Source organism: Mya arenaria, chromosome 2 (assembly GCF_026914265.1).
Source record: "Mya arenaria isolate MELC-2E11 chromosome 2, ASM2691426v1".
NCBI classification, from domain to species: domain Eukaryota; kingdom Metazoa; phylum Mollusca; class Bivalvia; order Myida; family Myidae; genus Mya; species Mya arenaria.
The window spans coordinates 22,574,195-22,599,530 of record NC_069123.1 but is presented as its reverse complement, the minus strand read 5'-3'; the positions used below and the strand labels follow the sequence as shown (position 1 = coordinate 22,599,530).

Genomic DNA, 25,336 nt, shown 5'->3' with positions numbered 1-25,336 from the left:
CATGCATGGGCGGATCGGGCTGGCTTTCAAAAGCAACCGAGCTCTAATGGATATCTAGATACTGTACAAGTTTCATCGAGATACAATCAAAACTGAAGACTGTATCGTGTTCACAACCAATTGTTTACACAATAGCATTTTTTTATACTTTCAAGGGCCATAATCTAGGCATGCATGGGCGGATCTGGCTGGTTTTCGAAAGGAACCCAGCTCTAATGGATATCTAGATACTGTATCGTGTTTACAAGCAATTGTTTACAGACGCACGAACGCACGGACGCACAGACGCACGGATGCACATACTACGTACACATTACCATTGCATAAGCTTTTCTGGCCTTGGCCAGTAGAGCTAACAAACAACTGAAGCCATTTTAGTAAACAGACACTGGCCCTACAAAGATGTTGTGTATACTGAAACCCCCCTTTTTGGTTTTCAAGAGTGAGGTTTGTGGTACGCAGAAACTCAACATGTGGCATTAGGGAGTCATGCAGATTCCAAAAACTGTTAAATATTATTTCCTAAAGTTTTCGGTAGCAAGGTGGTTTACACCCTCTTAAGGATAAAATTATCGAAATAAAATGACATGATGCTCTCAACAAAAATGCCTCCCTATTCAAGAATTTTCAGAAGAGATCATGGCAAAGGGTTATAAAGTCGGCCATTTCAATACCAAAAAAACCCCAGAGTCGAGTTAAAAATGAATTTGTTCTCTGAAATTGCCTTCTCCTGTTAGTTTACTTGTCACCATTTAATTGACACTTCCATGAACACTGAATAATTCTTCTCTGTTTTGGGTTTAAAGTTGTGGAGTTGTGCATGCCAAGACGGCTCACATACATCATTTCTAATTTATCAAATGCAAAACAAATGCAATGTGTTAGACTTTTTTGTGCCTCCTCCCGAAACCCAATCATGCATTATTTTGCATGGATAGTTCTTGGTGGAAGAAATTGTTCTGAAAGGCAGTTAAATCACATTTTGTTGTAGAATTTCAGAATGTGCATGCTCAGATGTTTCTTGTTTATGTCACACTCTGGTTACATATACATTCAGGATTCTCATAATTGTCAATTTGAAAAGACAAATGACAACTAACTAGAGGATAACAAGAAAAACGGCCAATTAATGCAATAAGAATAGCCTCCATTCTGCCAAATCTAATTTATTAAAACATTACTGTGAAATGAAATTGTAACTTTTATGTTCTACTCAGTACAGTTCGGTTAAATTTGCTTTATCTAAATGTACATGTAAGCCTTGATAAAGCTAAATGGTAAAAAAATTAAGGCATCAGCAATATTTATATTGTGCATAAAAAATACTATGTTACTGTCAATGAAATTTCAGGATAATAGATTTACGCTGTGTTGACCCTCAATCTTATTAAAAAATATTGGCAAATTGGACTTAATTTCTGACTTAAGCTTTCACATAAGTGATGTTGCCTGGACACAGAAAAGGTGCATTTACTAAGCCAAGGACCATAACTCTTGTTGCACAAAAAGAAATATCACTGGAATGGCTGGTGAACAATTATCCATGCTGACCCAATTTCTCTTCTGAAGTTTTATGAGTGTAGGAGCAACACTTTGAGCTATTTAATACAAATAATGATTTTTCAGGGGCACAATGGGACAGACCCAACACGACAGGAGGGACATAACTCCTACATAGCACCAGCAATATATATCTTGGGGTATTATTATCAAGAGCATTACAAGTAAAGGGACATATATTCAAGAAATCTTTATAGCCAGATGTGCTATAAATATGTGTTTTGTCATTGTGAAGATTTGTACTTAATTTCATACTTAGACCTTAAATGAATTCCGATGTATAGGGCAACTACACCAGCGCAATGATACAATCAGGGATCAAGCTAGGGGAGGCTTGGGATAAAACTGTCAAACTTCTCCCTCTTTTGAGCTGAGGGAAAATTATTATAGACCAGAAAAGAAAATGTGATTAAATTTGTTAAAATTCTCCTCCTTGCCAAAGTCTAGTCTGATCCAGCTGTGTTATCACAAAAGAGCAACTCTCTCAGATAAATCTAAATATCTAACCATAGTTTGAAAGCAGGAATGGAGCTGAACAAGGAATGGTGGCTTGCTGGGCAAGGCAAGGACACGTTTCTCTATCATCGTACATTCCACGTCGTCATCTTGGATTATCACGTCTTTCTTCAGGATCTTGATTGCGTAAAGTTCATCTGTGCCTTTCCGCTCAGCCAACACCACCTGGTGAAAGAATAATTAAAAAATATTTCATTGATAAGAAGTGAAACTTAAAGGCTTGGCTGTTTTAAAAAAACACAGAGTTGAGGTATTGTCATAGCCTTGGTTTTGTTGTTGGCATTGGAGTTCAAAATATTCAACCTTCACCATAACTCTAAAACCATTCAAGATAATCAAATGAAACTTGGTACATATGTTGCCAGAGACATAATTCATAAGTACACTAAAGCCCATAATTCTAGCTTAAATATTTATTGAGTAATGCCCCTTCTTTGACTTAAAAGTAACAAACAAGTGTTGTTCACTCTGCAGGTCAATGCCAGTGCTTGATTGTTTTGAAGTTGGCCAATTGGCAAAATTCAACTTTAGCCAGAGTAATGGGACTTGCTTAACATTTGTGCGTTGTAATAAGGAACAAGTGTACCAAGTTTAATGAGAATATCTTAAATAATTTTTACATTTTTTTTTACATCATGTCAATGGTTACAACAACTTTGCTGCTTCTGACAATACTTAGAGTACTTTGAGTACCAAGTTTACTACTCGTTCCATCTATATTATTAAGGAATACTTAACAAGAGTGTTTATTACAATACCAAATCATACTTAAGAAGTTCCAACAAGAGAATTTGAAACTTTGATTAACCCTTTGACATCATGTTATATAAATAATGGCCATATTGCTTCATCAAATCTCATAAAAGCTACCAAACAGATCCTCATATAAGTGCCAATGATACCCTTTATGGAATCAGATCAATTTTCATGATGAGATTCTTTCCTATACGTTTCTCTGTAATATCAGAAAATTGGATATTTTAATATGCTACATAGTCTGTTTTATATTAGGTTGAAAGGCTTGGGTAGCGTATCACACAACAAAACAACTGTAAATTATTTATTTTTTAACCCATTGAATCAATTGCAGCGAACCTACATGTAATTGAGCAAAATAACTTGGATTTAATTCACTTAATATAATAACACAATTCATTGAAGGGAAGTTGGAAGCCCAAGAACCTTCTTCTGGCTAATATTAAATATTATTAGTAGTGTATTTTAATGATGCTTTGATGGCTACAGCCAACTCCTGCTTTCCAGAGTTAAAGCTTTACAATCCAGTAATTAATAGGAACAAACACTTGGCTGGCTATTCTTCATTCATGAACTATGGCACTTTTTTTTAAGTCAGACAACAATGGTCAGACAAAAAAATTGAAGTGTCTACACCAGATACAATGTGCCCATCACAGTAAGTCTTACTTACGACCAAACATCTTTTAGTTACAAAATTAAGAGAGATGCATTGCCAATGCTGCCCTTAACACAAGAAAAGTGTTCACTTGAAACAGTTGTTAATTATAATGGCTTGAAACCAACCCTTCCCACAAACAGTAAAGCAGTTCCCTTGCCAATGATCAGTGGCCCATGCCATAAAGGGGCAATTTCCTTGCCAAAACTGCCCTTGCTATAATAAAGAGGCAATTTCCTTACCAAAACTGCCCTTGCTGCAACGAAGAGGCAATTTCCTTACCAAAACTGCCCTAGCCATAATAAGGAGGCAATTTCCTTGCCAAAACTGCCTTTGTCACAATAAAGAGGCAATTTCCTTGCCAAAACTGCCCTTGCCGCAATGAAGATTCAATTTCCTAACCAAAGCTGCCCTTGCCACAGTAAAGAGGTAGTGTCCTTACCAAAGCTGCCCTTGGCGTAAAAAATTCTCAATTACCTTGCCACAATGAAGAGGTAATTTCCTTAGCAAAACTACCCTTGCCGCAATGAAAAGGCAATTTCCTTACCATAACTTTCCTTGCCACAATGAAGAGGCAATTAACTAGCCAAAACTGCTCTTGCCCCAATGAAGAGGCAATTTTCTGGCCAAAACTGCCCTTCCCGATATGAAGGGGCAATTTCCATACCAAAACTTCCCATGCCTCAATGAAGAGGCAATTTCCTTGCCAAAACTTCCCTTATCGCAATGAAGGGGCAATTTCCTTGCCAAGACTTCCCTTTCCGCAATGAAGGGGCAATTTCCTTGCCAAGACTTCCCTTGCCGCAATGAAGGGGCAATTTCCTTGCCAAGACTTCCCTTGCCACAATGAAGGGGCAATTTCCTTGTCAAGACTTCCCTTGCCGCATTGAAGGGGCAATTTCCTTGACAAAGCTGCCCTTGCCGCAATGAAGAGGCAATTTCCTTGCCAAAGCTGCCCTTGCTGCAATGAAGAGGCAATTTCCTTGCCAAAGCTGCCCTTGCCGCAATGAAGAGGCAATTTCCTTGCCAAAGCTGCCCTTGCCATAATAAAGAGGCAGTGTCTTTACCAAAGCTGCCCTTGGCGTAAAAAATTCTCAATTACCATGCCAAATTTGCCCTTGCCGCAATGAAGAGGCAATTTACTTGCCAAAACTGCCCTTGCCGCAATGAAGATTTAATTTCCTAACCAAAGCTGCCCTTCCCGATATGAAGGGGCAATTTCCGTACCAAGACTTCCCTTGCCTCAATGAAGGGGCAATTTCCTTGCCAAGCCTTCCTTTGCCGCAATGAAGGGGCAATTTCCTTGCCAAGACTTCCCTTGCCACAATGAAGGGGCATTTTCCTTGCCAAGGCTTCCCTTGCCGCAATGAAGGGGCAATTTCCTTGCCATGACTTCCCTTGCCGCAATGAAGGGGAAATTTCCTTGCCAAGACTTCCCTTGCCGCAATGAAGGGGCAATTTCCTTGCCAAGGTTTCCCTTGCCGCAATGAAGAGGCAATTTCCTTGCCAAAGCTGCCCTTGCCACAATAAAGAGGCAGTGTCCTTACCAAAGCTGCCCTTGGCATAAAAAATTCTTAATTACCATGCCAAATTTACCTTTGCCACCAAAAAAGGAAATGATCTTGCCAAAGCTGCGTTTACAAAATTAATAGGCAGTTATCATTCCCCAGCTCCTTTTGGCACAATAAAAAATAGCTTTTACCTTGCCAAAGCTGCCCTTGCCAAGCACTGTGAGGAAGTTGAAGTCTGAGGCTCGGACAATGTCCTGCTTGCTCATGTTTTGAGGCAAGTCCACTGGTTCAGGCCGCCGGTCAATCTTTGTCTCCTGAGAAAAAAAAGTGACATGTGATTATTTTACAAACGTTATTTTTAATTGATTTTTTTATTAATTTTTTGTTTGTGTACCGGTACCATTTTATTACATTCATTTAAATTACCCCCCCCCCTAAAAAATAAATCTTTTTTAAAGCTGCACTCTCACAGGTTGTCACGTTCAAAAAAAAAATCTCAGCATTAGCTGATTTTGGCATCAATGCTTTCAATTTAGTCATATCAGATAATACATGAAAAAACAGATCTCAATTGTTTAACAAACTACAAGAAATTTTGTTTTTCTTAAAACTTTAGCCATAAATCATCAATTTTCAAACGTAAATATGATAAACTGTGATCTGATCTTTTGTCGGCAGTCTTATATCACTGATTTCCAGACATTTACACAAAAAAATGGCTCATTCAAAGACAACAAAATAAAAAAAGTTGTCAAAATGATAAATCTGTGAGTGTGTAGCTTTAAGACAAAAAATCCCCAAATCAGAATGAATGTCAGAAATGAACAACATGACATTTGCCCCCTAAAAATATCACTCCCTCTTTTCCAAAAGAAAATTAAATCCAACTAAATGATTCATGAGTGGAAACAATAATCCCTAAAGTGCTGAAACAATCTATCATTAAGCTACAAACCTGATAATATGTGTCGTCGCATCCCATTTTTGGTAAGATTTCGATAGTTTTAAGTCACCATTTCTTTGATACGCTAGACTCAATCATTCATTAAGTATTATAAAACCATTCCCAAGGAAACCAGAGGGTCTTGCCTACGAAATGGATTCGCTATACATAATTTAGATCATAACTGTGCATATTCAAGCAAATTGGTTCAAATGTGATTACTTAAATCCCAATACTATTGAGGAGATTCAGTGAACAGAGAAAAAAGACAGACACAAAAATACACACACAAAAATGACGTAATGATCATAGAATACCTGCATAATATATTTACTAATATATATTGAGTGTAATAACTTTTGACATGAGTTCAAAAATGAATAGCGGTGAAAATATGCGCTCTATGTAGTGAGGTTTTATGAATTGTAAATGATGAAATTAGCATTTATGATATAAATAAAATATGACATTCATGGTCTTCATTACGAAATTGATTAAACTTGTTTACTAAAATTGATAAAGACTCCGCAAGGCTCATTTTAAGAAAACTTGTCTTTACCAATTTTAGGAATTATGTTCAATTAATTTCATATTGAATGCCCGCTGAAGTAATTTCCTCTTTTTATAAATTCTTCAATGCTTTGACTCTGAATAGCTTATTAAAAAATCACTCAAATTCTGTAAAGCTAACAACTATGTGATAATTAAGAAGCAGTTCAAAGAACAACAAAGAACATGTTACATGATGAAATTGCATTCACCTTTAATGCAAAATGTCTGTATTAATTAATGCTTTTTCCAATAACTGTCAGAATGTGTGCAGGTATTATGAAAAAACCCTCACCGGATACTTGGGAATGGCATTCATTAAGCAAATTTCATCTCTAGAATATTGAATATTCAAACCTGTCTTTAAAAAGTGCACTCTTTCATTTTATTGTATTTATTCTATTTACACATTGTAAATCTGCATTCAATGCACATTGCAAAATACAATTGCGCAATATGTCCTCGTTCAACTCTGCTGATGCCAGGTCATTTATTATTAGTTCAATTATTGCATGACTGTAAAATGACATATAAAACAGTGCTTAATTAAAAAAACTAGAAATGTGTCCATAGGACACGGATGCCCCCACTTCGATTTTTTGTCACAGAAAATAAGCCATAATGATTATTCAGGATAATCTGAGGGCCCTAACTCCTAAATGATTAAGGCGATTTCCATGGCTATCGAACTTGATCAAGATATTATGGTCACAAACATGTGTTAAAAGTTTGGTGAGGATTGGACAAACAGTTTTCAAGAATTAGATCGGAAACAATCTTCGGGACGTATTTTTCAAGTCTTTTTTTGCAAATAAAGGGCCGTAACTCCTAAATGACAAAAGCGATTTCCATGGCTATCGAACTTGATCAAGATATTATGGTCACAATCATGTATGTAAAGTTTGGTGAGGATTGGACACATACTTTTCAAGAATTAGATTGGAAACATATATTTTTGAAGTATTTTTGGCAAAAAAAGGCCGTAACTCCTAAATGACTAAAGCGATTTCCATGACTATCGAACTTGATCAAGATATTATGGTCACAAACATGTGTTTAAAGTTTGGTGAGGATTGGACAAACGGTTTTCAAGAATTAGATCGGAAACAATCTTCGGGACGTACGTACGTACGGACAAGGGCAACCCTATATGCCGCCACTTTGTGGGGGCATAAAAAATATGTAAGAACATGTCGTTTAAGTGAGTTAATTCAGTAATGTACAAAATAAAAGTAGTTCTCAGTACTGTGTTTTGTTCTGGGAGGTTGTACAAGAATTTGATGGATTGTTAGCAGGTCTCGACTGCACTCGACTTGAGTCGAATATGTCCTCACAGATAATCAAGGTACACAAAATAAATTTTTTTTTTTGTTTTGCCCAATGTATATCGTTACATTTTAACCAAATTGTGTGTGTTACCTTTTTTTATACATTAGGTCAATAAATATGTCAGAGGCAGTTGAGCACAACATAAAATCCTTGCGAAATAACTCAAATGCACTTCTTGCTTTAAAACAACTCTTGTTCAAAAATCTATATCAATATAATATATGAGAGAATTAAGTTCTAACGGAGCAAAAAAACATTCCATATTTTGAAATCTGCTGGGCTGTATACCGTAAATCACTGTGTATAGGACCCCTGCATAGATAGGAAGCAGGCAAAAAATATACAAGAACAAGAGATATTTGTCAAACATTATACCCCCCTGAGGGCCATGTTGTCAGAAATATTTGGACAATTAAATGAAATAATTGCATGACCAAAACGACAACTGATTTTTCATAGACATTGGATGCCTTTGAGACAGTTTTAAGATTATAACCATTCAAAGTGTGAAGATAGTAGGTACAGTTTTGATTATGTTTAGATGATGACTGATATTTGCAGATAAACATGTATCCTCTTAGCAGCAGGGAAAAAGTAAATATGACGTAAATTTCAATGACCAACATGAGTTGTGAAATTAACCTTTGACTCTATGACCTCAAAATCCATAGGGGTCATCTACTAGTCACTCCAAACCTAAATGTCCAGTTTGAGGGCCATGGGTGCATGATTTGACAAGTTATCACACAGATAAGCTTTTTGGGTTCAAGGTCACTGTGGTCTTGACCTTTGACCTTATGACCCTAAAATCTATAGGGGTCATCTACTGGTCAGGACTAACCTCAAAGTCATGTTTGAGGGCCATGTCTGCAAGCATTGCAGAGTTATCACATGGACTACCTTTTTACATTCAAGGTAACTGTGGCCTTGACCTTTGACACGATGACCCCTAAAATAAATATGGGTCAACTACTGGTCAGGCCCAATCTTCATGTAAAGTTTGATGACCATACTCCAGGAATTGCCATGTTTGCATTCAAGGTCATTTTCGAGCTTACCTTTGACAAAATGACCCATAAAAACAATATCTACTGGTCAGGCCCAACCTATAAGTCAAATTTGAGGGCCATGTCTGCAAGCATTGCAGAGTTATCACATGGACTACCTTTTTACATTCAAGGTAACTGTGGCCTTGACCTTTGACACGATGACCCCTAAAATAAATATGGGTCAACTACTGGTCAGGCCCAATCTTCATGTAAAGTTGGATGACCATACTCCAGGAATTGCCATGTTTGCATTCAAGGTCATTTTCGAGCTTACCTTTGACAAAATGACCCATAAAAACAATATCTACTGGTCAGGCCCAACCTATAAGTCAAATTTGAGGGCCATAGGTGCAGGCATTGTAGAGTTATCACTTGGACAACCTTTTAGCATTTAAGGTCACTGTGACCTTGACATTGGACTTGACGACCCTTTAAATCAACAGGGATCATCTTCTGGTCAGGGCCAGCCTCCATGTCAAGTTAATGAGCATAGGTCCAGGCATTGTTTAGTTATCACTTGGACAAGCTTTGACAGCCATTTCTCATGAAAGGTCACTGTGACTTTGACCCAATCCCCTAAAAATCAATCGGGGTCATCTACTGGTTATGCTGAACCTTCATGTCAAGTTTAATGACCATAGGTCTACGAATTGTTGATCTATCACTCGGACAAGCTTTGGTCTACCGACCGACATGTGCAAAGTAATATACCCCTCTCTTCTTCGAAGGGTAGCATAAAAATTGGGGGCAAAACTTCATACCACTAACACAATAGATAGGAGGATGCAATGAAAAAATGTCAAAATTCGCAGCCATCCTATTCAGCCTCTCAAATACCTGTTATTAATCAATTCAAACCCAATTGTATACCTCAAACTTTGCGCGAGCAATCTGAATATTAGCAGTGACATCGTCCACAACTGGCATCCCGTAAAACTCTCCCTCTTCCTGGCTGAGCAGCTTAAACCATCCCTCTGCGGGCTCCTTAATGATCTCCGAAATCCCGAAAGATAACGCGCCCATGAAGTCATTGCGTGTGGTCCTGTCCCAGTCCCAGATCTCAAGTGAGACACGTTTTGAGAAGTCATCAGGTGCCAGGGTGCTGGAAGATATGAGATTGGTTATAAGGTAATGTATAATAAGCATCAATGGACATTTGGGGGAATAAAAGGCATTTAAAAGACAAAAGGCAGTGTAAAAGAGTAATATGACTAATTTGTGAATTAAAGGCTGTTCAAAAGGGTCATTATTCATTACTAGTAATAAAAGGTATCCTTTATGTCAATGCAACATAGCTATGTATACTGTGTGTGATCGGAATAAGACTTGGATCAAAAAGCCTGAATCCTTATACTAGTGATTAATGTAATAAAAAATTAATTTATATATAATGTCCAGAATTTGGGCAAGCCTAAGGAAGCATTTTAAGAGTGCAGGAATTGCGGACTTGTGTTAACTTCAATCACTGTTAAATGTCTGAACTTAGCCAATTAAAAGTTCTGGAAATAATGTTTTAATGATTTTCAATGCTTTTTTTAATGGTCCATATTTGTCATTTCCAACAGAATGTCTAGAAAATTACAAGAAAAAAATATCCTGCATGAAAACCAGCTCATTTCTGAGACAAAGCAGGGTAAATTCTATGTGAGATTTTCAATGGGAAAATTGCTCCCATTGTCCAAAATTGGTATGAGAATTTAAATGTGAGATTTTCAGAAAGATTCTGATATTGTAGATGCTTATTAGCTGCAGTTTGAAACCCACATATACATGAAAAAAAATGATAATGTACAGGTAGACCATAGTCGAAAGCAACACCGTAATTCATAGGGGACAACGATGCTGCAGTTTGATAAACAACATAAGGCCACAACAAATTGATCATTTGTTCGTCGGATTTGCCGCACCTAAAATTCGAAAAACGAAAAAAAAATAAAAAAAACTTTTTTTGCGCCCGCACATACTATTTGGCCACGCATATTATTAATTTTTTTTTACTTCTGAATTTCCTCTATTTTCTGAAGTTTTTTTACTTAAAATCTAAACCTGCAACGTCAACTTCGCCCTTTTTTGAAGGTATTTCCATGCTTTCATTCCCCGCGAGCAAACTTTCCTCGTGTCAGGACAAAATCAGGTCCGGGTAACCGCAAAACAGCCGATATTTGTTGAAAGTCTTTTTTGTCGGGAAAATTTTGCAGGAAGCACCGTTGTTATTTATTTCCGGTATTAATTTGCACCTTGCAGGATACTTTCAGTTTTCGTAAATGTAAAATACACATTTTTAATTAAAAATCAGTGTCATAGTCAATGGATTATAGTTTTCAGTAAACAACAAAAGTTTGACAGCGTCGAAGGCAATAATTATTTATGTGTGTTTTAAGTAATTCATTGTTTTGTACTCAAAATTTAGTGTTAAATAATAACTAAATCAGATTTTGAGTGCAAAACTTATATTAAAATACACGGACACTCGACCAACAACAAATGAACATGTTCCCGTGAGTTATTTTTTAAATTCTAAAATGCATTTCTCAGTTTTTAATTCTCAATGTCAAAGTCACTTTTTGGAAATGCTCAAATGATGAATTACTCTTACTAGTCTTAAAACAAGAGGCACATCAGTGCCTGTGCTCCACTGGCCAAAAGGTTCAAGCAAAGACCACCTAACGAACATTTTCGTCAAGTTTCATAGAAATACAATCATCAATTTTTGAGGAGAAGTTATTTAAAAATTTTTTTTACTTTAATAGCTCTGGCTGCCATGTTGTGCAGTGGACCGAAATGATTTGGGCAATTTGAGTAAAGGAGCACCAAACAAACATTTCTGTCAAGTTTTATCGAAAAAAGGTCATCGGTTTCGACGACAAGTCGTATAAAGTTTTTTTTATTTTTTAGCTCTGGCAGCCATGGTGTGCAGTGGACTGGAACCATTTAACAAATTTTGGTTAATGACCACCCAAGGAACATTTCTGTCAAGTTTCATCAAAATCTGATCATCGGTTTCTGAGAAGATGTTCTTTAAGGTTTTTCTATTTTTTTGCCCTGGCAGCCATGTTGTGCAGCGGACCGGAACCATTTGAGCAATTTTGGTTAAGGACCACCCAAGGAACAATTCTGTCAAGTTTCATCAAAATCTGCCTATCCGTTTCAGAGGAGATGTCGTTTAAAGATTTTGCTATTTTTAGCTGTGGCGGCCATATTGTGCAATGGACCAGAACCATTTGAGCAATTTTAATAAAGGACTACCCAAGGAACATTACTGTCAAGTTTCATTGCAATACGATCATCGGTTTCTGAGGAGAAGTCGTTTAAAGGTTTTTCTATTTTTACCTCTGGGGGCCATCTTGTGCAGTGGACCGAAACCATTGAAGCAAATTTGATAAAGGACCATCCAAGGAACATTTCTTTTAAGTTTCATCAAAATCTGATCATCGGTTTCTGAGAAGATGTTCTTTAAAGGTTTTTCTATTTTTTTGCCCTGGCAGCCATGTTGTGCAGCGGACCGGAACCATTTGAGCAATTTTGGTTAAGGACCACCCTAGGAACAATTCTGTCAAGTTTCATCAAAATCTGCCTATCCGTTTCAGAGGAGATGTCGTTTAAAGATTTTGCTATTTTTAGCTGTGGCGGCCATATTGTGCAATGGACCAGAACCATTTGAGCAATTTTAATAAAGGACCACCCAAGGAACATTACTGTCAAGTTTCATCAAAATCTGCCGAACCGTTTCAGAGGAGATGTCGTTTAAAGATTTTGCTATTTTTAGCTCTGGCGGCCATATTGTGCAATGGACCGGAACCATTTGAGCAATTAAGGTAAAGGACCACCAAAGGAACATTCCTGTGAAGTTTTGTCAAAATCCGCTTATCAGTTTCAGAGGAGATGTCGTTTAAAGTAAAAGTTTACGCACGCACGTACTCACGACGGACAATCTGTGACGACATAAGCTCCATGGCCTTCGGCCAGTGGAGCTAAAAATTCTTTTGTGATAGTATTAAGTTACGGGATGAATACAATAGTTTTCTTTTTGGTCTTCGAATAATTGCACGTTACTATGAGGAATGTTGTCTTTACAATATATCCATGCTTAAATTGAAGTTAATAGTTAAGCACTGGATCTTATTGCCATTTTTTATATATTGAGACAGATTTTCATGTGATACAATCAAAACCTTTTAATTTATATTTAAACTAAGAACCTATGTTTGCAATTAAAAAGCATTTCTTGACATATTGCATGATATATTTGGTAAGAAATAAACTTTTTATATTTATTTTTTATTTTTCGCCTTGCGCTCGCCTCTGAATTGCCTGAAATTTAAAAAAAATATTTTAATTTTTTTTTCGCTCGCTCGCTCCTACTTTTTTTGGGCAAAATCCATAGAACAAATGATCAATTTGTTGTGGCCTAAGTGAAAAGGCACAAAATACACATACTGTGAGCGAGTGCAAGAACATCTCACTTTATATATCTTGAATGCAATTTAGACAGTTTTTTTAATGCGAGAAATCGCGAATATCACTTACTAGCATTTATCCCTGCAAAGTCTACCTTTGCAATAATATACTGAACGAGAACTAGTTTTGGGTCTGACCTTAAAGCTGCACTCTCACTGATTGACCGATTTGACAACTTTTTCATTTTTTGTCTTGGAGTCAGTTGATTTTGGCATCAGTGTTTTCAAATCAGTCATTTAGGATAACACACAATAGAACAGATCTCAAAAAAAAACTGCCAAAATTTTCATTTTTCTTAAAGCGTTAGTAACGCTTTTAGACATAAAACATCAATTTTCGAGTGCTGATATTAAAAACTGCGATCTGATCTTTCATCAGCAGTCTCATATCACCGGTTCCAGACTTTTATGCAAAATTTGGCTCCTTCTAAGACATAAAAATAAAAAGTTTTCAAAACAGTCAATCTGTGAGAGCGCAACTTTAATTTTTATCAGAAGTGATGACTTTTTATTGCAATAAACTTGACAGAATTTCAGTACCTAATAATTTGACTTTTTATACAAAGATTGGTTACAAAAACTGTATGCACTGCATTAGAACCCAGTATAAACCTTCCCTCGATTTTCTCCAAGGGATCATTAAAGTCATGGCTCTAGAGACAATCAAACAAGACCAATAATATTAAAAAAAAACACATCAGTTTCAAAACATGGGAGTGTTCAGTCCTCTAATTTTGTGCAATCACATAACATGATACAAACTGTTTGTTCAATATTGCTAGACTACAGTTAACATAGCAATAAGTCATAGCTGTAGTTCACCAGCTGTCGCTCCCTTGCAATTGTCATCATTTGTAAAATTTGTAATTCCATTTGTGAATTTTAACTGACATATAGTTTATCATTGTTATTAAGGTGAAAAGATCATCTAGGAAGTCGTAACAGTCAATTGAATGGATTGACAAACTTATGTAGACTGCTTGACAGAACAGAGGGCATGAAAAACTTGACGTTGATTGACTTCTTCGAAGAGATAAATAAACTATATAATGCATTAAGTACTTTTTTAGATACATGAAAATACCTTCTAATTTCATAATTCCTTTTATGACAGATTAGGCCGATTAAATCTAAAACATGTACAGAGAAATAAGAGATTATTCCTATTCCTACTAAGTATTTATCGAGCAGATGAAGCATTTTCAACCTTGGACGTAATTTGACATTTTAATATCAGCTGTAAGTCCTGCATATTTTATTGTACTGATACAATCATTCTCCCTCTTGCATGTAAGGCCGATACATAATTGCATATCGTTTCATGAGAGACAGTTTTTCCTCTCTGTTCCATCTTATTATTCCAGTAATTGCAAAGTTTTCAAATGCGGCATGTTTGTACCTTCAACTGCCATCGATCTGTGCAGTAATGTCTATTTAAATGCTGCAAGAAACCCCGTTCAATGAATCATTTAAATTAGTATAATAGCACAAAATAGGATATCAACTGAATATTGCTCCTGCTATGTCACGTGAAGGCGACAAACAGCACCGAGCAAGGCACCACAAGATTTCCCGAGGGAGCGAGACCAAAATGATGATGCTAAGACCTTTTACCGCCTGATGAATTTTCAATAGCTTAGAGTGAAATAACTTGTTCAAGAGTTTTGTATTTCAATGGTTATCCTGTTGCTTCTATTATTTAACAAAAATCTGGAAATTCTTCAACCATGGTTTCTCATTTCTCCTCAGAAATGCTGTTATAATCTTAAAAGTAAGTTTTGAGATATGCATTGCTTATCAATGGCCTCACTTTCAAATGTCGAAGGTACAAAATCCCATGTTTTAAGTAGCAATGCTTTGAGTATTTAATCTTGGTAATTTGATCACACATTTTTTTTACAAAATGTCAAAGTTACAAAAAAATTCTGAAGATTGGGCATTTTGCTCTCTGTGAGATGTGCAATTTTTGCTTGTTATTTTGATCACATGATGCAACACCATTTTCTCGTTGGACTTTTTACTCAACATTTTGCAATTAGTTTAGTATTTAGTTTTGAAAACATGATGTGCTTGAAAAGTTTCTGTTCCTGATGGAAACATTTAACACATTCTGCAATCAGCATTGTTAATACTCCTTGGATTGTTTAATGGATAGATTCTTCGTCCGTGATGAAGGACAAATTTGGTGCCGCAAACTGTTCTTTTCGAATAATTCTGGCAACCTAGTCTAACACAGAATACAGACAGGGCAGCCCGGGGGCAGAAAGCAGTATTTACATAGCAAACATAAGTTCCAAACCTGGGGGACATTGTAGTCTGGACACTTATGATCATATGAGAGGTTTGTTGTTGTGTTCTTGACACATCAAAGATATTCTCCCCAGGAACATTTCATCAAAACAAAACATACTGATCATACTGATGTCTCAAAATTCTCAATCTTAGAAACAAAACACCATGTTGTAGCCAGAAACTAGAATGTCCTTATGGATTAGAAATTTCCATTCACTTACTCGTTTACTGGAAGCCCCATGAATTGTTTTGTCCACTTTATTTTATTTGTCAATGAAAAAATGTAACCAAGTTTTATTTTAAAATTAATTGAGCTATAAAGAAATTTCATTGGGGTCTCATGAAGGCTGACACACTTAAATGATCATGGAACTCATCTAACAGTGAAAACTGTGTGGTAAGATCTGCATGGCTGCCTCAGGTCCTCTGGCTGTGGGTGATATAGAAACTTGTTTGTAAAGGTACCGTATTTTCCGACTATAAGGCGATCTGCTTATAAGACGACCCCCCTACTTTGCCCATGAAATCTGATGTTTTTGTCTCGACTCGTTTATAAGACGACTCCTTTATAAGACGGGGTAGATTTTTGAAGCAAATCCAGCACTTGAAATTCTCCAAGTCTGTGATAATGTTCAAGCTTAACAGTCAAATATCAACTCAATTTGTTCATTTGCTTGGGATTATTGATTTTTATTTTCCAATGGTATGGTATGTTTGAACCAGCCTAGACGCAATTTTGGGATTTAAGTGGGTTCATACGGTATATGATTGACCTATTTAAATATAAACCATTGCAGTGCATCTTTGATCTTTACACAGTTGTGCTGTGTACTGTTTGATCTGCAGCTAACAAACAGAACAAATTCCATTACATGTGTTAATGAGTTATATTTTCGCAAGTGTTTGTTTGGATTGCAGTTGATGGGACTTAAATTTTGAGTAATAAATAACCATTGATGATTGCGGATAAAATAATGTAACGATTAATGAAATATGTATTGAAATCTGCTAGTTACATGCACGTGCATGATATATGCAAAGCCTTAATTATAGTAAGGAAAAAGTAAGTTTTATTTACGACATAGAAAAAATAACAATGCATTTTTAAAAAAAATGTCAAAATATTTTTATTTTAAAGGTAACAAAATGTGTCTCCTGTGAAAAACAACGTGTTTGGATAACATGTGTTATATTGAGTGTTCATCGTAGCGAAACAAAGCAGATCTATGGTCGTCTTAATCCGATGGGTGTGATGGTGTCACTTTTATTGGGGTGTCATCCACAGACAAAAAATCAGTCAGTTGAATACCTTATGTTGAATATTCCTGATTATGACTCTATTCTTTATGAAATTCTTATAGACTCGCCTGTAAGACGGGCCCCCTACTTTAAGGTTCAAAATCAGGACCAAATTTCCCCGTCTTATAGTCGAGAAAATACAGTTTTAACACTCGAGATATTACCATCCAATAAAGCACCTGAGTGAAGCTGTTTTGCCAGACTTGCTCAAAACTCAATATTTCATAGCAGGATTTGTCTAAACTTTTTAAACCAAGAAGCCAGAAGAGAAAGAATTTGCATGGGTATGTTTCATTCAAGTCTAATTTTGATAAATGGGTTTTGGAAAATGTTGAGTAACTGTAATCCAAAAAAGGAACTTTGACAATCAGCATGATAACAGTAGTCTGCCTGCAGACACAAACAAATATTTGTATTAATCATACTCAGAGACAAACTTCTCTTGAATTATTTTCGCCTGAAGCTCATCTTTTACTGATAAACCTTAAGACACCAACTTGTCAATTATTGTGGGAAAAATGCCTACACAAATATAGTACTTACAACTCAAATTTCTGGTCCCAAACTGGATTTAGCGTGGCTTTGATTGTTTTCGTCTTCTTCTTGTTTGAGTTCTCCTCACTGGGTATTAGTTTTACCTTCACGTAAGGGTCAGCCAGACCGTTAGGGTCCATGGGGATGAGGTTCTTCGCTTCATGAACTGAAATAGAGCGTAAAACATTGGTTAGCATTCTCACTTCTAACTCTCATCCCAGACATTAGTGAGTTAGGTGTTTGGTCACCAAGCCCAGCATGTGAGTATTTTCCGGATAATCTGGCTTACACCACTAAACAAAACCACTCTCTCAAGCAACATTGTTCCAAGGAGAGTGACACAGCAGGAATGGTGTAACTCTCTTAGTATCACAATTGTTGCAAGTTCAAACTAACATAATGGTACCGAAGAAGAACATTGTAGCCCTGCAGTAACCAATAAACAATATAAAAATGACCAAGAAAATATGTCAAAAACACTTGCATTACGAAGAGCAGAAAATAATTCAACAAGCTGCAGCAAGAGTACTTAGATTGAATGATATTATTTAGGACCACGTCACAACTTTTATCTCTGTTTGTGGTTGGTTGGTTTGAGAAACACTTCTTGGGACAAAGATAAAGAAAGTTTCAACATTTTGCAGACAAAAGCCAAGTTAATGCTTTCAATTATTGCTGTCTTTAAACATGATTCAGTCAAGGACTTCCTAATCTGGGAGGAGGAGGAGGATATTTTCTTTTTCCTGTCAAGAACAAGATGAACTAGAAAGCAGTAATATAGAGCACCAACACATTAATACATTATAATTAGTGACAGCACAAACAGCTCATGAATATTGTATGAGACAAGGCTGTCAGCACTGGTCAACAGTGGTTAAGAGCAGAGGTATGTATGACTGGTGGGCTATCTGGAGGCCTCAAACACAGTGATCTGATTGTACTGTAGCAGTCAAGGATGGCAGCTATATTACTGTTGTATGTGGTAGTTTTATTACATTTATTAATTACATTAGCTGTACCACAGATCTCAGTACACTTGTAAACATGTATATTCAAAGTAAAACAACCAAGAATATTCATAGAAATCTTCATATAAACCGCACTTACACTGTATTTAGTGCAAGGAGCATCAAATGAATGGTCAATTAGCAAATTGCATTACACTAAAATGTCAGGGGGTTTATATGGACAATAACACACATTTTGATTCATTTTTCCCAGTTAGACAAGCGAATAAATAACCATGAAGCCATATCCATTGGCATTGTAATGATATAAGCAGACAGATTTACTGTGGCCTGTGACGCTAATGCAGTTGCCATATTTACCAGTACTGAAGGCTCTGAGAATGACATTAATCCAATAGAGATCACAGTTTCAGGGTCACTTACCAAAGGTTGCCAACTATAAATATTTCACTGTAAACAGATTAAGGTCCCCCCTCCCCCGACCCAAGTATGCCAAAATACATCTGGTCAGACTAAAAATAGGCAAAAATTCTTGATGGAGCACCCCAAATCACATTTAAACAATATCTAATTTGGTTCTGGAAGAAGGGGTGCAAGAGCTGACCTTGACAGTCTGATTGACATGGACAGTTACTCAATACAAAATACAATAGAATAATAAATGTGCTGCTATGCATATTCTGCAACCTTCACATGCATCCTTGTGGAATACTATCTACATTTAGAAGTGCACGGAGCTTACATTTAGGCTGCCTAACATTGCACTGCTTATAATTAAAGTGGTCGAAAAAAATGATGTACAGAGTCTGGCAAACTTCTCTCCAAATTGTTGCAAGTGTCTGTGCAGACCCAGCAACTTGAAGCAAGTGTCTGTTTGATAGATGTCCGTAATTGGCAGTAATAGCCATTTACCACCTCTGAGCGAGGGCCAGGGAAAACCTCCACCATGCCAAAGTACTCCTGCCAGTCTCACAGTAGCCATAAAAGCCCAGATTAATATATCTCAAGACTCCCACACCACATCATGTCTGCAGAAACAATACAACTTCTGGTCCAAAAGAAAAACATTTTCTCTCCCTGTGTACAAAACTCATTCAAATGCTTGTAACATTGAATATGAATCAAGATTGAATTCCATTGCTTAAATTAGACATGCCATGGTATTTGATATCATGTTTACCTCATTATGACTTTAATTTGATGTCCTTTATTTCTGAGATTGCCATATCAATTGAAATGAGTTGGATATAAAAATACAGAAACAAGAAAAAAAGTACAATGACAACATATAAAGATGTTTTGAAGGAATCCTCTCTGTGCTTTTTGCTGGATTGTTTTAAGTGCAGATGCCTGTTCTTTTTTCGACCAGCTTCCAAATTGCAATCATTAAGACATTAAGAGCCATTTGTATGCAAGTCTGATAGTCACTAGAAAGATTATTTGCGATTATTGCTAAGTTATTCTGGTCAACATGGATTTGGAATAATGTTTCCCACTAATTTCCATTTTCTGTAACAAGATTCGAAGACAATTAACTGCCATAAGAGATGTGATCAGGTCAACCTTCTTTGACATCACTAAAATAATAAAACTCTAAATACTAAAAATCCCTCTGCAGAGCATATTACAACATTGCTGGACTGCTTTTCAAGCTGTGCATATGGGGCCATTTTCTCAAAATCTTAAGTCCCTTGTAACAGGATCAAACTTAGTTTTTTTATCATTTGTGCAATCTTCCCGAAATTGTAAAAATTCTGCCTGTCCAACGGACAGGCCCTTTGGAAGTTTTTGCCTGTCGGAAAATATATTTGCCTGTCCAAACAAATATGTCATTACATAGTACACAGAGTAGACAAGAGGCCCAAGAGGGCCTATGCTCTACTGGCATGGCTCTTGTGGACATTTTCAATGCAGAGCATGTACGTATGAGTAATAGGCAACAAATATATAGTTCGCTCTTTGTATTTGGGTTAGCTGAAAACGCTGCATGTTCAACTTCTGAGGACAGAAAGTGTTGTAAGCAGATTAGTTGCATGAACTATTTTGATATGTGCCAAGTAAAGGTAATCTGAGGGTAAAAAATATTTGCTTTCAAAACTGTACTCATGGTCAAAATTTCATTTCTGTAGCTTTAAAAATAAACAAGAGCTGTCACAGTATGTGACGAATGCCACCGATTGTGACATTGACCTATGAACAAGGTCAGTACATGAAAAGTTGATCTTGCCTTTACGTGTCAAATACATATGGCAAGTTATTTTAAATTGCCTCTAAACATAAAAAATACCACCCATAGTTGACAACCCACACTGTTATGTCCTTATATATGCAGCATTCCATTGTGAATAAACACCCAAGTGTGACCTTGACCTTTGAGATAGGGACACGGGTCTGTCATGCGACACGTCGTCTTGGTATGTGGAACACGTGCGGCAAGTTATTTTAAAATCTGTCCATACAAGGGAAAGTTACAGCCCGGACACGACAACTTATACTCTATGTCCTTATATGCAGCACTTTGTTGTGAATAAACACCTAAGTGTGACCTTGACCTTAGAGGTAGGGACACGGGTCTTGCACGCGACACGTCATCTTGGTATGTGGAACACATGTGGCAAGTTATTTTAAAATCTGTCCATACAAGGGAAAGTTACAGCCCGGACACGACAACCTATACTCTATGTCCTTATATGCAGCACTCCATTGTGAATAAACACTAAGTGTGACCTTGACCTTAGAGGTAGGGACACGGGTCGTTCACGCGACACGTTGTTTTGGTATGTGGAACACATGTGGCAAGTTATTTTAAAATCTGTCCATACATGGGAAAGTTACAGCCCGGACACCACAACCTATACTCTAAGTCCTTATATGCAGCACTCCATTGTGAATAAAGACTAAGTGTGACCTTGACCTTTGAGGTAGGGGCACGGGTCTTGCATGCAACACTTTGTCTTGGTATGTGAAACACATGTGGCAAGTTATTTTAAAATCTGTCCATACAAGGGAAAGTTACAGCCCGGACACGACAACCTATACTCTATGTCCTATATGCAGCAATCCATTGTGAATAAAGACTAAATGTGACCTTGACCTTTGAGGTAGGGACACAGGTCTTGCACGCGACACGTTGTCTTGGTATGTGGAACACATGTGGCAAGTTATTTTAAAATCTGTCCATACAAGGGAAAGTTACAGCCCGGACACGGAAGGACGGACGGACAGATGGACGGACGGACGGTGCGATTTTAATATGCCCACCTTCGGGGGCATAAAAAGTTGGTCAAAGTCAAGGTCATGGGAGGACAATATTGATGCTCGTTTGCAAAACTGTACACATGGTCAAAATTTCAATGCTGTAGCTTTAAAAATTAAAAAGTAAGTCAAATGGATGGGGCCAGCTTTTGCCCAAGGGGCTTAATTTCAAATGTTTTACTACACGGTTCATATGGTGCTCAACAACAAATATCAAAGGTATGGGCCTTGTGGTTTGAAAAAAGATTTTGAAAATATTTCTTTTTAGTCCCTTAAATAAGGAAATTTGTGACCCCTGGGGCAGTGCCAGTTTTGATCCAAGGGGCATAATTTGAACAACCATTGTAGTGGACCACTAAATTGAGCCTTGTTCAAAATATCAAGGATCTGCATAACTGTTTCAGACAAAAAGGTTTTTAATATTTCCCAATTTACGTATCCCAAACCTGTGAACCCAGGGGCATGGCCAGTAATGATCCCAGGGGCATAATTTGAACAAACATTCGCAAGCAATTGTGATTTTACCTGTAAGCTTGGCTAAAAATAGACTTCGCTCATGTAGATTTGGCTAAAAATAGACTTAGCTAAAAATAGCATTTTTTTTATACTTTCAAGACCCATAATCTAGTTATGCATGGGCGGATCTGGCTGGTTTTCAAAAGGAACCGAGCTTTAATGGATATCTAAAATTGTACAAGTTCCATCCAGATACAATCAAAACTGAAGACTGTATCGTTTTCACAAGCAATTGTCTACAGATGCACTGATTTTTTATACTTTCAAGGCCCATAATCTAGGCATGCATGGGCGGATCTGGCTGGTTTTCGAAAGAAACCAAGCTCTAATGGATATCTAGATACTGTATAAGATTCATCGAGATACAATCAAAACTGAAGACTGTATCGTGTTCACAAGCAATTGTTTACAGACACTGATTTTTTATACTTTCAAGGCCCATAATCTAGGCATGCATGGGCGGATCTGGCTAGTTTTCGAAAGAAACCAAGCTCTAATGGATATCTAGATACTGTATAAGTTTCATCGAGATACAATCAAAACTGAAGACTGTATTATGTTCACAAGCAATTGTTTACAGACACTGATTTTTTATACTTACAAGGCCCATAATCTAGGCATGCATGGGCGGATCTGGCTGGTTTTCGAAAGAAACCGAGCTCTAATAGATATCTTAATACTGTACAAGTTTCATCGACATACAATCAAAAATGAAGACTGTATCATGTTCACAAGCAATTGTTTACAGACGCACGGACGCACATACTACATACACATTACCATCGAATAAGCTCTTCTGGCCTTTTTAAAAAAATTGAATGTCAACTGGTTTTAATGCTTTCCTGATTTAATTCACAAAAACAACCATATAAACACTATGTGGACAAGTTATTTAGTAAAAATAAACACACTTAGTCTCACAAAAAAATATTTAAACACCCCCGCCATTTAGGTGCTTTCTGGTTTTTCTTTCGGTAATTCCACCAACCGCTGCCATTTTGACCGAAAACGAAGCATATTTAGTGCTGACGATTTTGATTTTACCTTGTTGCAAACCAAGAACCAATCAAAACAGTTGCAATAAAATTCCGTTACTGATGTATCGTATTTACTCATTTATCCCTGATAATCAACATCATGGTTGCATATAGAAAATTGCAGACTTTTGGCATTGTTGTGTGACGTCAATATCAGTATGGGATCCATGAACTACCTCTAAGGCAAATAATCAGCGAACAGTTTTTAAAGACATTTTGCTTTCAGGTACCTTTTTGCTTTTTAGTCGTCTCAAAATATGTCGGTCATCCAGACCGTTATTTACTGAAGACCTGCCGGACCGTACAAAATTTGCCGGACATGTTTGGCGGACCAGCACATTTCGGGAAGACTGTTTGTGTAACATTGATTTTCAATTGAGTTCAGAGACTTTTAAGGGAAATCATCGTTACAATAAAACCACAATAAAAAATAAAAATATTTTGTTAAATCAAGTAGGAAATTTGGCTTAATGAAATAAGTTACCTGAGCTTGTTATGCTTACAATTTTTTCTAGAAATTTGGGGCCTGTGTATATATGACAGGTTAAAGTGAAATGGTTCTATAATTATGCTTCTTAAATCATTTTGTCCACAACTCCCCTTTCACCCCTAACTTATTACAAATGTCTCTTATCGAACCTATTCCCTTTCACCCCTAACTTATTACAAATGTCTCTTGTCGTAAAACTGCGGTCGTTCGAGAACCCGGCGGTCACTCGAGGTAGGAGCTTGGTCCCGAACATTTTTCCTTCTATTTTCATATAAAATATACCTAAACTGCATCGAAACCTAAATATGTCGAGGAGTCAAGCAAAATAGTCGGTCACAAGTACACAAATCATGAACTAAACCTTATGGCTCCCTCAAGGTCATAATTTCACCCTTTTTACCGAACACGTGTTCCAAAATAAACAAACAATTTCTAGGTGTTAAAATTTTCGCAAATTGTAAAAGTTTCAATAACAGTTGAAAGGCAATTTGATAAGGTGTGAACAAACGTTTATCACTGTTTATGCATGACTGATAGTAGTTGATAAGGGCATTTGAGAAGATAATTATGAGAAGTTAATGACGAGAGGTTAAATGTGAGAAATATAAATAAATAACAAGAGCAGTCACAGAAAGCTATATCCCCCACCTCATGGGGGCATTTTTTGTAACGAAAGCCAATCAATGGTAAGGGTAGTTTCTCAGGAACATAAGAAATGCGTAAAAATTAAGAAAGGGCAATAACTCTTTCAAAAAAGGTCAAATTGCAAAAACCAGACAATATGCGCTGCGTCACTATATAGTCATCAATCTGTGAAAGTTTGGTAGAAATTGCATGAAAAACGTAAGAGGAGTTGCGAAGAAACCAATTTTAAATGTAAAATAACCAAAGGGCAATAACTCTTACAAAAATTGTCAAATCAGGAAAGCCCGACAATATGCACTGCTTCACTTTATGATCATCAATCTGTGAAAGTTTGGTAGAAATCGCATGAAAAACGTGAGAGGAGTTGCGAAGAAACCAATTTTAAATGTAAAATAAGCAAAGGGCAATAACTCTTACAAAAATTGTCAAATCAGGAAAGCACGACAAGATGCGCTGCTTCACTTTATGATATCAATCTGTGAAAGTTTGGTAGAAATCGCATGAAAAACATAAGAGGAGTTGCTAAGAAACCAATTTTAAATGTAAAATAAACAAAGGGCTATAACTCTTTCAACAAGAGCTCTCACAGAGACAGCGCGCTCGACTATTCCGCTGCTTTTCAGTGAAAGGATTAGAAAGTTTTGGCGAAACATGCATGGATCACTTTTAGATTAGATTTCAATGCAATACGTGATGTGCGGAGATATTAACATAAATGTGGTTACATGCAAAATTTTAACAAGAATTTTTAAGTGTAATAATAAAGGGCCATTACAGGCAAACCTGTATTAAGTGGCCACCCTTGGGAAATGATCAAAGTGGCTGCTTAAGACAGGTGCCCACTTAATCCAGGTTTGACATTTCCGCCACTTTAGCTTTATTCAGAGATGGAGTATGTATCTTAACCACCACCTCACACCACAATCAATAACATCTTTATCAATATTAATATTATTGAAGAAGGTTGAATAC

At 36.8% G+C, this 25,336-nt stretch overlaps 1 protein-coding gene across 2 annotated transcripts in view; it reads right to left on the bottom strand.

Moving 5' to 3' along the window:
• LOC128202729 (calcium-dependent protein kinase C-like) overlaps nt 1-25,336 on the bottom strand; it is a 123,234-nt gene that overhangs the window by 35,801 nt on the left and 62,097 nt on the right. For both annotated transcript variants that reach the window (XM_052903818.1, XM_052903809.1), the window contains exons 6-9: nt 17,463-17,619; nt 9,742-9,973; nt 5,193-5,315; nt 2,068-2,241 (exon numbers count right to left, since the gene is read on the bottom strand). In XM_052903818.1, the coding sequence (XP_052759778.1) occupies nt 2,068-2,241; nt 5,193-5,315; nt 9,742-9,973; nt 17,463-17,619 (686 nt within the window). The remainder of the gene's footprint in view (nt 1-2,067; nt 2,242-5,192; nt 5,316-9,741; nt 9,974-17,462; nt 17,620-25,336) is intronic.